We start from the raw sequence: 14,155 nt of genomic DNA on the forward strand, positions 1-14,155 counted from the left end.
GCAAAGTGGGCGATCAACAAACAAGAGAGACGATCAGCTGATCATTGATCAGTTTCATGATTGAAGTAGAAACAGGAGAGAGAGAAGAAGAGGCAGCTGTGCAGCAAAGACACAGAATAACTCCAGCTTTGTGTCTTTTTCATTGTAGCTGAATTACGGGACAAACTGTTCCTTTTCACCTCAATAAGAAACGCGTAATATTTTCTCTGAATACCAGACGGGACGGTTGGCAACTCTAATAACTTATGAACAAAATAAAGTTCAACATCAGTAACTTCATAGCACCACCCAGCTGTATAGAAACTCCGTCATGCTAGCTAGCACGCAGTACGGAAAAAGTCAGCATAACGAAAATAAACTCCACCTAAACTTGGTTTATATCTGACCCAGAGAGACTGCAGGTCATAACTTCTTACCTGAAGTTCAGTTCACACTTGGACCAGCGGCCGCCTCGGGTCTCTTTTCCTTCTGCGTCCCTTTTCCTTCATCCACCTGCTGGCCTCCACCACTTGCTAATGTTACTGAATCTGTGGAAGCTCCGCGATAGCCACCACACGAAGTAACGAGTAACGAGCCTATCTAAATCCCAGTAACGACTAACGCGCTCCTGGTTTTGGCATAATAACTAGTTACCGTGCTCGTTACCACAATAATAACGTAGTTACTGTAACGCGTTACTTAATAACGCGTTAGTCCCAACACTGGTAATGACTTCATGAACTTCTTCACTAATAAAATTTTTATCATTAGAGAAAAAATTACCAGTAATCATCCCACAGATGTAATATTATCTACAGCTACTCTTAGTACCATTGATGTTAAGTTAGACTCTTTTTCTCCAATTGATCTTTCTGAGTTAACTTCAATAATTACTTCCTCCAAACCATCAACGTGTCTTTTAGACCCCATTCCTACAAAACTGCTCAAAGAAGTCCTGCCATTAATTAATGCTTCGATCTTAAATATGATCAACCTATCTCTAATAATCGGCTATGTACCACAGGCCTTCAAGCTGGCTGTAGTTAAACCTTTACTCAAAAAGCATCTCTAGACCCAGCAGTCTTAGCTAATTATAGGCCAATCTCCAACCTTCCTTTATATCAAACATCCTTGAAAGAGTAGTTGTCAAACAGCTAACAGATCATCTGCAGAGGTTTATTTGAAGAGTTTCAGTCAGGTTTCAGAGCTCATCACAGCACAGAAACAGCTTTAGTGAAGGTTACAAATGATCTTCTTATGGCCTCTGACAGTGGACTCATCTCTGTGCTTGTCCTGCTAGACCTCAGTGCAGCGTTCGATACTGTCGACCATAATATCCTATTAGAGCGATTAGAACATGCTGTAGGTATTACAGGTACTGTGCTGCAGTGGTTTGTATCATATCTATCTAATAGACTCCAGTTTGTGCATGTAAATGAAGAGTCCTCTTCACACACTGAGGTTAATTATGGAGTTGCACAGGGTTCAGTGCTAGGACCAATTCTGTTTACATTATACATGCTTCCCTTAGGCAGCATCATTAGAAGACATAGCATACATTTATACTGCTATGCTGATGCTATGCAGAAACCCGTCCTGGAGGACGAGGCGGCTGTTCCTGAGGTCAGGGTGAAGAAGCCGTTAGCTGTAATTTGGGGAGGCGGAGCTTTTCCACAACGCCATTACGTTCAAAGGCTCACGAAACTCTCACAATCTATTCATACAAGATCTCTAACAGCCTCGAGGAAGACTCTCAGTCATTCAGAGGTAAGAGCGACCTAAGCCCATCTCTGAGGGAACATCTGTCACCCTCTTACAATGATTGCAGCCATTCTCCAACTCTGTGCATGGGACTCGTGGTTATTGATCAACCCTTCGATGCGATTCAAACCTGATTGTACAGAAGACAGTCCCTACGTTACTGACGAAGGCGGCTCTCAGTATCACAGTACTCGTACTGCGTGCTGTCTCCAGTACACGGTGCAGGTTTTCCTTCCAGCTGCTCAGAGATCAGCGTGTTGGAGGGAAACCTCTCCGCGTCCTCGTCTGTCGCCTCCACTCTGAGAACGACTCCTCTGTGATTTTACCGCCTTCATCACCCTCACCGTTAGCAGCCGAGGTACATACAGCAGTGTTAGTACATGCAGTACATGCAGTACATGCAGTATTACTCACCGATGTTGGGGTGTTTCAGTAGTCGACAGATTCGAGCTTCACGGTCCAACTTCTGATGATCTGACAACACAAACACAGAGATTACTGATCAGAGGCATCGATCGGGGATCTCCCTCCTGACCTTGTTATTGATCAGGAGAGTCAGCAATCAGACCTGTTGTCGGTTTTCACACCGCGAGGTGATCGCAGGTATTTCACAGACAACAGGAAATCAGTCCAATCAGAGCTCACGCTCATGAAGCATCAATGTGACGGTGATAGTTTCGCTATCTCTGATCTTCATCCCGGATAAACGCTCACTGAGGCACTCAGAAACAGGAGAATCAGGCTTTTGCTGCCTGAGGTTTGATCTGAGCGTCAGTGTCACAGCGATGCAGAGATATCTGTGTGCACATCCAGACTCCACCGAGGCAGGAGCTGCTCACACACAGCTCTGCTGACCAAGAACGAGGCTCGGTTTCAGGCCTGAGCGCCGTGAGGTGGGACCAAAGAGACCTCTGCATCAGTGGGACTTTGTCTGGTAATGACACATCAGGATGGTTTTAAGTCAAAGTTTTATTTTCCACTTTATTTCAATGCTTAAAACCTCCTCTGACCTCCTGAAAACTTCCTGTAAAGTCTGTCTGAGGCTCCAAAGGTGAGTCAGTGCAGTGTTGGGGCTTAAATCAGGCGTGTGGCTGCTGGGAATAATGGGAGAGCTGTTTGTTGCTCCTCATCTTTATCAACTGTGCGCAGCTTTGATGCTGGAAGCTTTTTGGTTTCTGCAGCAGACGCCTGCACACAGCCCAGCATTAGCCGAGTTCATAGTAATGATGACGATGGAAATAAAGGTGACCCATCATGTGACCAATAACATGGTCACATGATGCTAATGATATATTCAGATATATTGTTGATATTACAGTAAAATCCATGTTCTTGTGATTGTATGGAGCACCTTGATCTCAAAGGGACAGAGTAATCCCATTACCTGCTGTGCTGATATTAAAATATTAGACTGTGAAGACAGTGAATGTGACCTCAGAGATTTGCTGTTCTGTTGTTTTTGTGTTTTAGCCCTTAAACAGACGTTTGTTTTTCTAACTTCAGAAGATGAAAAAAGCTTGAACCATCACCAATGTGACCTTTTATCTTATTAAACACTGAAACGAGTCAAACACAGGTTTAAAGCTGCTTTCAAAGCTGTTCACAGAGTGAGAGGAGATGTTACACCACCTGCTGTAGAACTACACCTGTGCAGAAGCTCAAAGGTGGTTTTGAACATCTAAAGTGAACAAACGAATATTAACTCAGTGTCAAACATGCAGCACAGCGGCCAGAACCAGATCACCAGAGGGTCCAGCTCGGGTCTTTGTGAGGTCATGAAGTTCTCCAGGTTTCAGTAAACAGCTGTTTGCTTTGTTTTCATGGCGGCATGATGACACAGGAGCGAACATGGAAAACTAAGAGTATTAGTAGATGTAGCGAAACATTTAAAACAGCAGTTTGGATCCAAAAAGGCAAAAACAGGTGAAGGTTTGTGTGTTTGAGCTGTGAGGCTCAGCGTCCCAGCAGGCTGAAGGGATGCAGAAGAACTGAGCTCAGGCGGTTCGGGCTCATCGATCAACTAAGAAGAACAATAAGTGTGTTAGAAATCACATCCTGCTGGGATGCAGACCCTTCACTCGTCGTGAGCTCACTGGTCTGAACCAATCATGATCCTGTGTGACCCATGAACTGGTGGTCCACGCCCACAGGTGGTCCACGCCCACAGGTGAGGACCAACAAACTGCACTGTGGATCTTCACTGTCACTGAGTCCACGCCTCGTGTAGGGCTGTTCGATATAACGATATATATCGGATGACGATATAAAAACATTTATCGTTTCCTATCACGCTATCGTTTGTTTCGTGGTGTCGCAAAATAAACTGTTTACAGCAATATTTTTCATGGTTCTGGTGTCACTGTAGTTATTATTAATTTCTTAAAGGTCTCTCTTTCTCTTATATTTGATATAACCACACTACGGACGGACAAGCGCCTGTTTTTATGCGTTGTCGTTAGTAACAACAATGGTAACAGCATCGCGTGGCTCCGCTGTCCGCTTGTTTGTTTTCCACGTAAACCTTTCACAATAAAGTCTCAGGATCCTCTTGAGACTTTATAAAATAAACTGAATCACGGGAATGCAGAGAGTTTAGGGATGAGAAGCAAAAAAGAGCCGTCAGGTGCTGAAAAATAAACCCTAGACTCAAACTTTGAAAGAAAACGGCGGCCGTTACAACATGTCTAAAAATGTATCGTTTCATGCATCGTTAAAACACTCGACTCCAGGTAAACGACGCCCAGCTGCAAACACGTCACGCAAGTCGAGCTGCCCGAGATTCACAGAATTTATAGAAAACGTTACATTTTTGTGATTTATATCGTTGTCAGGACGATAGATGTCTTATATCGGGATATGAGATTGTGGTCATATCGCACAGCCCTAGCCCCGTGTGCACCATCGAGGTTTATTTGCAGCTCTCGAGCTACAAACGTGACATCAGGAGGTTAGTTTGAGCTGCTGTTGGTTTGGAATCAATTAAAGTTTCTCCTTCTGTGTTTTTCCTGCAGCTGAGTGCATCAAGTGGACATTAAAGGCCATTTAAAAACCACCAGAAACTCATTTAGTGCGAGCAGCGAGAGAAGCAGCTGGTTCCCTTCCAGTAACTCTTTAATTAGATATTAATGTGCTGGGTGGAAGCCATTAGCCGCGGCGCCGCGATGATCACACGAGAAGTTATCCGGCATAAATGGAGTATTGATTGTTTGGGACTCTGAAGTCAGCTTCAGCTCCCGTGAAACTCACTGTGACCTCCCCAGGCGGTTCAGCCCACCGGCGACTGATCCGCGCCGCACTCGCGCGCTGACACAGAAGCAGCGCGGCGAGATCACGAGGTCGGCCCACACAGCCGCGAGAGAAGGCGTCCAACCGAGCAGCAGCTCTGAAGCTCCAAAGACGGCAGAACAGGACACACCACACACACCACCGGACACACAGACACACACACACAACAAACACCAACACCACACACGACACAAGACAACAGACACACACACACACACCGCACACACACCACACCACACAGACACACGCACCCACACAGCACAACACAGACACACACAGACAAACACACACAGACACAACACAACACACCAACACGACACACACAGACCCAGACACAAGCACCACACCCACCACGAAGCTCCAACAGAACAGGCAGCAGAAACAGGCACACACACACAGACACACACACACACCACACACACACACAGACCCCCCAAACACACAGACACACAGACACAACAACACGACACACACACACACACACACACACAGACACACAGACACAGACAACACACATCCACAGACACACCACACACAGACACACACACACACACACACACAGACACACCACACACAGACACACACAGACACACACACACACACACACCACACAGCACAACACACAGACACACAACACACACACACACACACACACACACAGACAACAGACACACACACACACACACACACAGACACACACACACACACACACACACACAGACACACACACACACACACACACACAACAGCACACACACACACACACACACACACACACACACACACACACAGACACACACAGACACACACACACCAGAGCAAGCACCACCAGGAATCCCCCAATCAAAGCATCCTGCAGAGCTGAACGTCGCACTTCCTGTCAGCAAACTTCAGAGGAAGAAATAGCAAACAAACTCACACACACACACACACACACCACACACACACACACACACACACACACACACACACACACACACACACACACACACACACACACACACACACACACACAGCTCTGCTTTGACTGTGCTGGGATCAGACGGTGCTTGACTCACAGTCTGATGATCAAACGTGTTCATACAGAATCAAATGCGGTTTCTTCTTCTGCTGTTTTTATTCTTTATATTCTCTGACTCAGACCCAGCTCCACCCTTTGACTCAGCATCGCCGCACCCTGAGCTCAGCAGTCAGGCGTTCCTGAGTGAGACCGTTTCCTGTGGGGTGAACGGGACGTCTGTGAGCGATCGATGTCCGCTCATTAGCCGCTCACTGTGGGACATAACCGTGGATCTACATCATTCACAGCACAGTGACATCATCCACAGCACAGTGACATCGTCACAGCACGGTGACATCATCCACAGCACAGTGACAATGTCACAGCACAGTGACATCGTCACAGCACGGTGACATCATCCACAGCACAGTGACAATGTCACAGCACGGTGACATCATCCACAGCACAGTGACATCGTCACAGCACGGTGACATCATCCACAGCACAGTGACAATGTCACAGCACGGTGACATCATCCACAGCACAGTGACATCATCCACAGCACAGTGACATCGTCACAGCACGGTGACATCATCCACAGCACAGTGACAATGTCACAGCACGGTGACATCATCCACAGCACAGTGACATCATCCACAGCACAGTGACATCGTCACAGCACGGTGACATCATCCACAGCACAGTGACATCGTCACAGCACAGTGACATCATCCACAGCACAGTGACAATGTCACAGCACGGTGACTGATTGGATTGGATGGAAACATGCAGCCACCCTAAGAACCAATCACAGCAACAGAGCAACCACAGAGAGTAGTGACAGGAAGTAGGAGGGGCCTGTTATGAAATTTTCTCAACTTACTCCCAGCCGGTCACAGCAGATGGCCCCGCCCCTCCCTGAGCCTGGCTCTGCTGGAGGTTTCTTCCTGTTAAAAGGGAGTTTTTCGTTGTGCTGGCTCACAGCGGCTCATACGACGTTTTGTGTATTATTGTCGATCTTTACAACACGTGGAGGCGACTGTCGCTGTGCTGCTATATAAACATCACTGAACTGAGCTGAATAGTAACATTTTAACAAGATAGCAACATTTTCTGAGGTCACACGCGTGTCCGCCGCAGCGTCATGAAAGCATCATGGCTGTGACAGCATGACAGGAAGTCAACATTCAGCCCGCTGCTCTTTGTCGATTTTAGAGAGAAAATAGTTCCTCCATGAAACTGAAGAGTGATGGGGTCATCTTTCTCTTTGACCCCTAGCTGGTGTTGGGTGTGCATCGATTCCTGAGCCCATACGCTGCTGTGGGTGCCAATGGTTGTCGAATTTCCTTCACAACTCGTTGCCATGCATGGCGATCGTTGGCGATTGTCCTGGCCTCGTCGAGATTTATTCTGCCCCTGATGTCATCTTTGACCTGTTTTAGCCATGTTTTCTTTGGTGCCGTTCTGTGGATTCTCCACTGGGTGGGTTGTTTACGCCAGAGGAGTTGATGTGGTAGTCTGCTCGCATCCATTTGACACACATGGCCAAACCATCGCAATCAGCGTTTCTGAATTCGCCCCTCAATTGGCGGTTGGTTGCCGCATCGCTATCAGATGTCCTCGTTTCGAAGGCGGTCTCGAAGTGACACTTGTAATATCTGTCGAAGGCAGCGCATCTGGAAAACGTCGAGTTTGTTGAGGTCCGCTCTGAGCACCGTCCACGTTTCAGATCCATAGAGCAATATCGGGAGGATCAGCGTCCGGAAACGGCGGATTTTGGTCGAGATGGAAATATTGGTTCGCTTCCACAAGCACCACTTTAGAGATTGCTGCAGTTGCGTGACCTATTCGACTGTGGATCTCTGCCGTGGAACCAACCTTCCTTTGCTCGATCAGTGAGTCCAGGTATTTGAACTGCTGGACTTGCTCTATTTGGATACCGTTGAGGTAGACGTTGGCAGGCGACCCATCTGTTGTCATCTTGTCAGTGTTTATCTTGAAGCCATATGACTCGGCGGTGCGTGTGAGCTTGTATAGAGCGTCCGTGGCTTCGGCGTCATCCTCGGCCAGCACAGTGCTGTCATCTGCAAACACGAGATCCGTCACGGTGCCATTTTCATCAAACCAGACTCCGCATCTGCCCCTGAAGACTCATGATGGCGTCGACTACGATGTTGAAGAGCAGCAGTGAGGCGACAGCGCCCTGGCAGACTCCAGTGCGGATGGTGAATTTAGTCGACAGCTCATTACGGCTGCGTATTTGGCTCGATGATCCGTTGTAATTTTCCTGCAGGAGCTTAATGACTTTTGGTGGGATGTGCTCGGTCTCCAGCGCCATCCAAAGTGCTGGCCAATCGATGCAGTCAAATGCGGATCGATCAATGCGGTCATGGTTTCTGCTGAGAGGTTTTCACATGTAGGTTTTGGAGCTTTGAGCATCATCGACTTCCAACACAGTGAAGAGGAGGCAGACGTGTCCACAGCTAGCACATCAGACTGGACCTCGCCGCAGGTCCAGTCTGATGTGGATGGTCTGAGTGCTGCACGGGTTCACGGTTTAGGTGGACGTTACAAGGACGGACGCTGTGACAGCAGCTCTGAGCGGTAGCTCCGCCTCTGTGGGAGGAGACGGCGGCGATGTGCAGGAGACTCCACCTCAGAGACGAGACAGCTTGTTTAATGAAATCATCTTCATCATCATGAGTGATTGTTAGAGCCAACAGTGTGGTTTTCAGAATCTGTACAATTTTATTTTATAGGGTTTTAATTTTTAAATATATTTTTTGCTGTTTGTATTTAAAACAACTAATCTATTGTTAAACAATCCTTTTGTGTTTATTTTCTGATTTCTTTTCTCTTTTTTAAGATCCTACTTTTATTCATCCTGAAACTATTTTGTCTGATTTATTTTTAATAATTATTTTATTTCATTATTTTATTCTTGTTTATATAATTTCTGATCTGTATTGTTGGAGGATCTTTACCATAAAAGTGAACCGACACCTGAATGTTTAAAATGTATTTGTGTTTACTTTTTATTATTGTTATTTTTCAGTGAGTAATTATTTTGCATCCATATGTATTAAATTCTATTATATGTATATATGTGTATGTGCTGGTTTGACTGGTTTGACTGGTTTGAGGTCTGTGCACGCGTCATTAATAACTCCTGTGGTCACTCAGCTGTGACGACTCTGACCTCAGGTGACCTCTGTTCAGCATGCAGTACGAATAAAGTTTGATTGACTCACAGCCTACATTAATGTCATGTTTCCTGTTGCAGGTTTGAGGTGACAGTGATGCGAGCGAATGACGGCGGTGTGACGATGGCGTGCTGCTGGTTTGAAATTAAAGAGATCTGATTGGACGTTTCCGCCCAGCAGGTGAGCGAACACCTGCAGAGACACCCATTATGTAACCGCGGCGACGCTTCAGCAGCAGTTTGTCCTGCAGAGTCAACTGAAGGAAAGAGATGGAGAGATGAACACACACACTTCTTTGTCAACTTTGCAGGGTGTTGCTAAGCAACCGAAGGAAATCTGAAACCAGAATAGCGATGTGAAAAAAATCAACAGAATGTAGAGAAAGATGCAGCTTCGCTGTTTCTCTCAGCTTTGCCGTCATGTTGGAACGTGTGGGAGATGAGGGGGAGGAGGGGGAGGAAGGTTTCCATCCAAAGCACAACCAAGCACGCTAACAGGAAGTTAGCGAGAAAACCAAATGAGCGCCGTGGTTTTATGAACGCATAACTTTACATGATGCTGATGTCATTAAACACACCTGTCTGAGCTCCCGCACGCTAACACGCTCATGTGACCAAGATCCAGACACACAGGTCATGTGATTTAGGTATGCAAAGTGGGATGGGCTTAAAAGCAATGAATACCAGCTCGCCATGAGGAGATGCTCAATGTTTGCTTCAGACAAATAATCACAAGAACAACAGTCACAACAACGAAGGTTTCACACAGACCGAGCTCGTCCACAAGACGCCACACCTGGATCACACACATCTGGATCACACACACCTGAGTCTGTGGCTCAGGTGTGTGATATGTTAGAGACATGGTCTGTGACTTCCTGCTAAAATCTAAAACTACAAGCTCTCCTAAACCTACTGGGCTTCAACCAGGAAGTGACATCATCATCCTTCATCACACCCCAACCTCCTAATATGTCTCTGTGCACAACACTGAGCATGTGTGACATGGACACAACGGCCAACTTGTGAAGTTGTAGTCGTGTGTTAGCTCATGAGCTAGCAGTGTGTGATGTCACTCCCGTTCACCCGGCCTGGTCAGCAGAGGCCAAGTTTGGGCCTCACGTTGGTTTTAAACCTGAGGTGAAGCTCGACATCACAGGAAGTTAATAATAATGTAAAAAAACATTTTAAACTTTAGCTGCACAACGACTTTACTGCTTCAGAGGGTCTTTGGTTGCGGTGGAGGCTGGGTGGAGGTGTCGCTACATATGTATGCACGGCTGCTCGTTACACTGAAGGCAGCTTTACTGACAGCTGATTTCTGTCATGATGAAAAAGAACAAGGTGACGATGGTAAATGGCCTGTATTTGTACAGCGCTTTACACAACATTCAGTCATTCACACACTGGTGATGGCAGCTACATCGTAGCCACCGCTGCACTGACAGAGGCGAGGCTGCCGGACACTGGCGCCACCGGGCCCTCTGACCACCACCAGTAGGCAAACACGGGGTTAGTATCTTGCCCAAGGATATTTGGCATGCAGCCAGGAGGCAGCCTGGGATCGAACCACCAACCTTCTGATTAGTGGCTGACCTGCTCTGCCACCTGAGCTACAGCCACGATGCAGGTGATGTAGCATGTTCACTCCTCCTCCTCTGACTGCCTCTGACAGTCTGTGACTGATTTCTATGTGACGTCTCAGGAAACGCCCACTGAATCCACGTCTGTGCACCAAGTGAGCAGCACTGGCTCGCCAGTTAGCCATTAGAAATGGTGTCCTCCAGTCAAACGACACAAACCCCACAGTGACACAAACTAAGAGCTGATGAGGTTTCACACAGGATTTAAGCGAGGTCACACGTTCCTCACTCAGGTACAGGTACAGGCTAAAGTACTGATTTAACTTCAGTACTCGAGTAAAACAACAGGTTGCAGCATATATTTGTGGGAAGATGCTGATCGCACCTTTCTCAGGTGTGTTTTTCATCACGTTTTAAACTCGGTCACGTGTCACTGATGGAGCAATCAGATTGTGTTTCACGTCTTATTGTTTCTCAGATTTAAGGTGATGCGTTTGTGTGAAGTGACAGAATCACCTGCAGTACTGAGCCCGTTTGTACCGCAGATACCTGAGGACTGAAGAAGAGTCGTCAGGTGTTTGTACCTCGTTACCTGACAGAGCGCATGCTAATGTTAGCCTGCTAGCGTGGTACTTCTATGTTGGGATCAGGCAGTTTGTATGAATCAGCCAACGTCGTCCACCCAAACAGCCTTTTCCAAACGTCACAGGCACACAGGGCTACAGACCAGTTAGCTGTTGCCTGGTAACTGCTGACCAGTACAGACACGTTGGTATTCACCGACAGGTTGGCGAGTGGATGCTGGAGGTTTGGTGATGGCTTCGGTCTCTGACAGACTGATGCAGATTACGGTGAAGCCATCTTGTCTGCAACCAGTTGCTAAGCAGCTGTGAAACTAAAGGATGCAACTGTCTGCTTTCAGAATAAAAGCTGTGCTTCACAGGCTTCAGAAAGCACAGATTTTACTTTGAAGGCGAGCAGGTCCTGGTTTAAAATGTTTCAGCACAGCTCAGTGACTGTCTGCAGACGTGTCGGCGTCTTGGTAAGAAAGCAATGGATCAGTGTGACTGTGTGAGTCGTGAACTCTAAAATGCCGAGCAGATGAATGAGGACTATTCAAACTACAGCTGCAGGGCTGTTAGCGTGGAGGTCGGTGAGGGTTCGGCCGTCACTACAGACGTTTAAGAGCTCGCTGTCGAGCGCTCAAACGTCTGGTGTTCTGATTCAGTCGCTGACGAGAGTTAGCATGTCTTAACAAGAGTTGTCCTCACCTCTGGCAGACAGCTTCTTGGTGTTGATGATCTTGGCGGCGTACTCCTGACCCGACAGGACCTTCACGCAGCGCCGCACAACGGAGAACGCTCCCCTGGAAACACGACAGGAGGAACCAATCAGGCAGATAAAGGACACAGCTCATCCTCTCAGAGTGAGAGACCTTCACTTTAAGTGAAGCACGGCTGAAACATGAAGCTAGCATGGAAACATGCAGTTCCTCTAACGGCCACAGGAGGCAGGCTCCATCCTCATAACGAGACCTGAGACGTCACCCACTGCTTTTTGGTGGAATTGCATCCTTTCGTTTCCAGGTGTGAACATAAAAGGAGTACAGCGTGGAGTGATGTCATCAGCTAATGCTAGCTAGCATGGTTTTCAGTCTGCATACACAGATCTGAGGAAAAACGAGACACCAATGGTGGAGGCTTCACAAACTTCCATCTTTTATATACAGTCTGTGGTTTAAAGCCACATCTGTTCATCTCTAAAGAAAGACCAGATACATTATGGGAGAGATTGAAGATCTGTTTTTATAACTCAATCAGTGATCAATAACAGTAACACTGATGAACAGTTATTCACGACGATCCTTTTATGGCTGGAAGTGAAGCTGTAGTTTCTGCAGAAAGCTTTCTGTTTCTTATGAAAGCTGCATTCTGCCACCCACCATCACATTATGTAAGAGACCTGGCATTATGTGTGTGTCTGTGTGTGTGTGAGAGAGAGAGTGAGAGTGTGTGAGAGTGTGTGTGTGTGTGTGTGTGTGTGTGAGAGAGAGAGAGAGTGTGTGAGAGTGTGTGTGTGTGTGTGTGTGTGTGTGAGAGAGAGAGAGAGTGAGAGTGTGTGTGTGTGTGTGTGTGTGTGTGTGTGTGTGTGTGAGTGTGGGCGGTGAGTGGGATGGGGTCAGAAAGGTGTTACACTTCTCCCTCCATCTTTCTCTGCTTTCATCAGCCATCTTTACTGATCAGCAGCTTGATCAATAATCAATAAACCATCAGACAGATCGAGTCGTTATCAGCATCTTTGCGTCTGTTACTGCCGTTTACAATTATATCCAAACATAAACACAGTACACCACCTGTGACATCATCAGAATAATCATTACTAAGACAACTTTGATTATAAGGAAACTTATTTAATAATAATAATAATAACAATAATAATGATAATAATGAGATTTGTCTCATTAAATGTGAATCTCTTAGAAAATCCTGCAGAAAATATAAAGAAAAAATCAAATATTTAAAACATTTTAAATAAAGTTTTATTTGACACATGAGCTAAAAACAAATCAAACAACTTGTGAGAGGACGGTGGAATAACGATGAAACGATTAAAGGCTTCTGATTCCTGATATAAAGCAGATTATTGAACATTTCTGATTCGCAGGCTTTGTTTAACGTGGGGATGAAGACGACCACACTCACTTGCCCAGCTCCTCATACAGCTGATACTCTTCAGTAAAACGAGTGCAGATGACCGTTGCCATGGTGACCCTGTGGGGCGAGGGGTCAGGGAGCTCCCTGTCGTCTTCCTCCGAGGATGATGATGATGGTGATGAAGCCCAAGAGTCAGACCCGTCTGAGTGTGTCGGAGGGATGAAGAAGAGGAGGCAGAGAAAGAAGAAGAAGCAGAGGTGGCAAAGAGAGAGAGAGAGAGTTTGGCTGCGGACGGAGGTAGAGGAGGAGGAAGAGGAGGAGGAAGATGGAGGGATGATGGAGAGAGCAGTGAGGAAGAGCTGCACCTCTCGTCTCTCTGTGCTGATCTGAGGCTGCGAGAGAGAGAGGGAGGCTGTGAGAGGCTCGCCCTGACCGCCCACAACCCTGCCAGCCAATCAGAGCGCAGGACACACACACACACACACACACACAGTCGCTATGGTAACTGCATCCTCGCTGTGAGCATAAAGTAAAAAAGTGAGAGATCCAAAAACTGCAGATTAAACTGCAAATATCAGTGATACTACTATTAATAATACTACTGCAGCCAGTGGTACTGCAGTACACACAGTACTGTGAATACTGCCACTGCTATACTACATCATGCTTCCTACTACAGGAAGAGTGGTTT

The 14,155-nt window shown here is 46.7% G+C and overlaps 1 protein-coding gene across 1 annotated transcript in view; it reads right to left on the reverse strand.

Moving 5' to 3' along the window:
* camk2a (calcium/calmodulin-dependent protein kinase II alpha) overlaps nucleotides 1-13,733 on the reverse strand; it is a 40,608-nt gene extending 26,875 nt beyond the window's left edge. Inside the window, exons 1-3 of the mRNA XM_026180969.1 lie at nucleotides 13,513-13,733; nucleotides 12,082-12,176; nucleotides 2,155-2,214 (exon numbers count right to left, since the gene is read on the reverse strand). Coding sequence (XP_026036754.1) covers nucleotides 2,155-2,214; nucleotides 12,082-12,176; nucleotides 13,513-13,574 — 217 coding nt within the window. The 5' untranslated portion in view covers nucleotides 13,575-13,733. The remainder of the gene's footprint in view (nucleotides 1-2,154; nucleotides 2,215-12,081; nucleotides 12,177-13,512) is intronic.
* Between the last annotated feature and the right edge of the window lie 422 nt (nucleotides 13,734-14,155).

Source organism: Astatotilapia calliptera, chromosome 10 (assembly GCF_900246225.1).
Source record: "Astatotilapia calliptera chromosome 10, fAstCal1.2, whole genome shotgun sequence".
Taxonomy (NCBI): Eukaryota; Metazoa; Chordata; class Actinopteri; order Cichliformes; family Cichlidae; genus Astatotilapia; species Astatotilapia calliptera.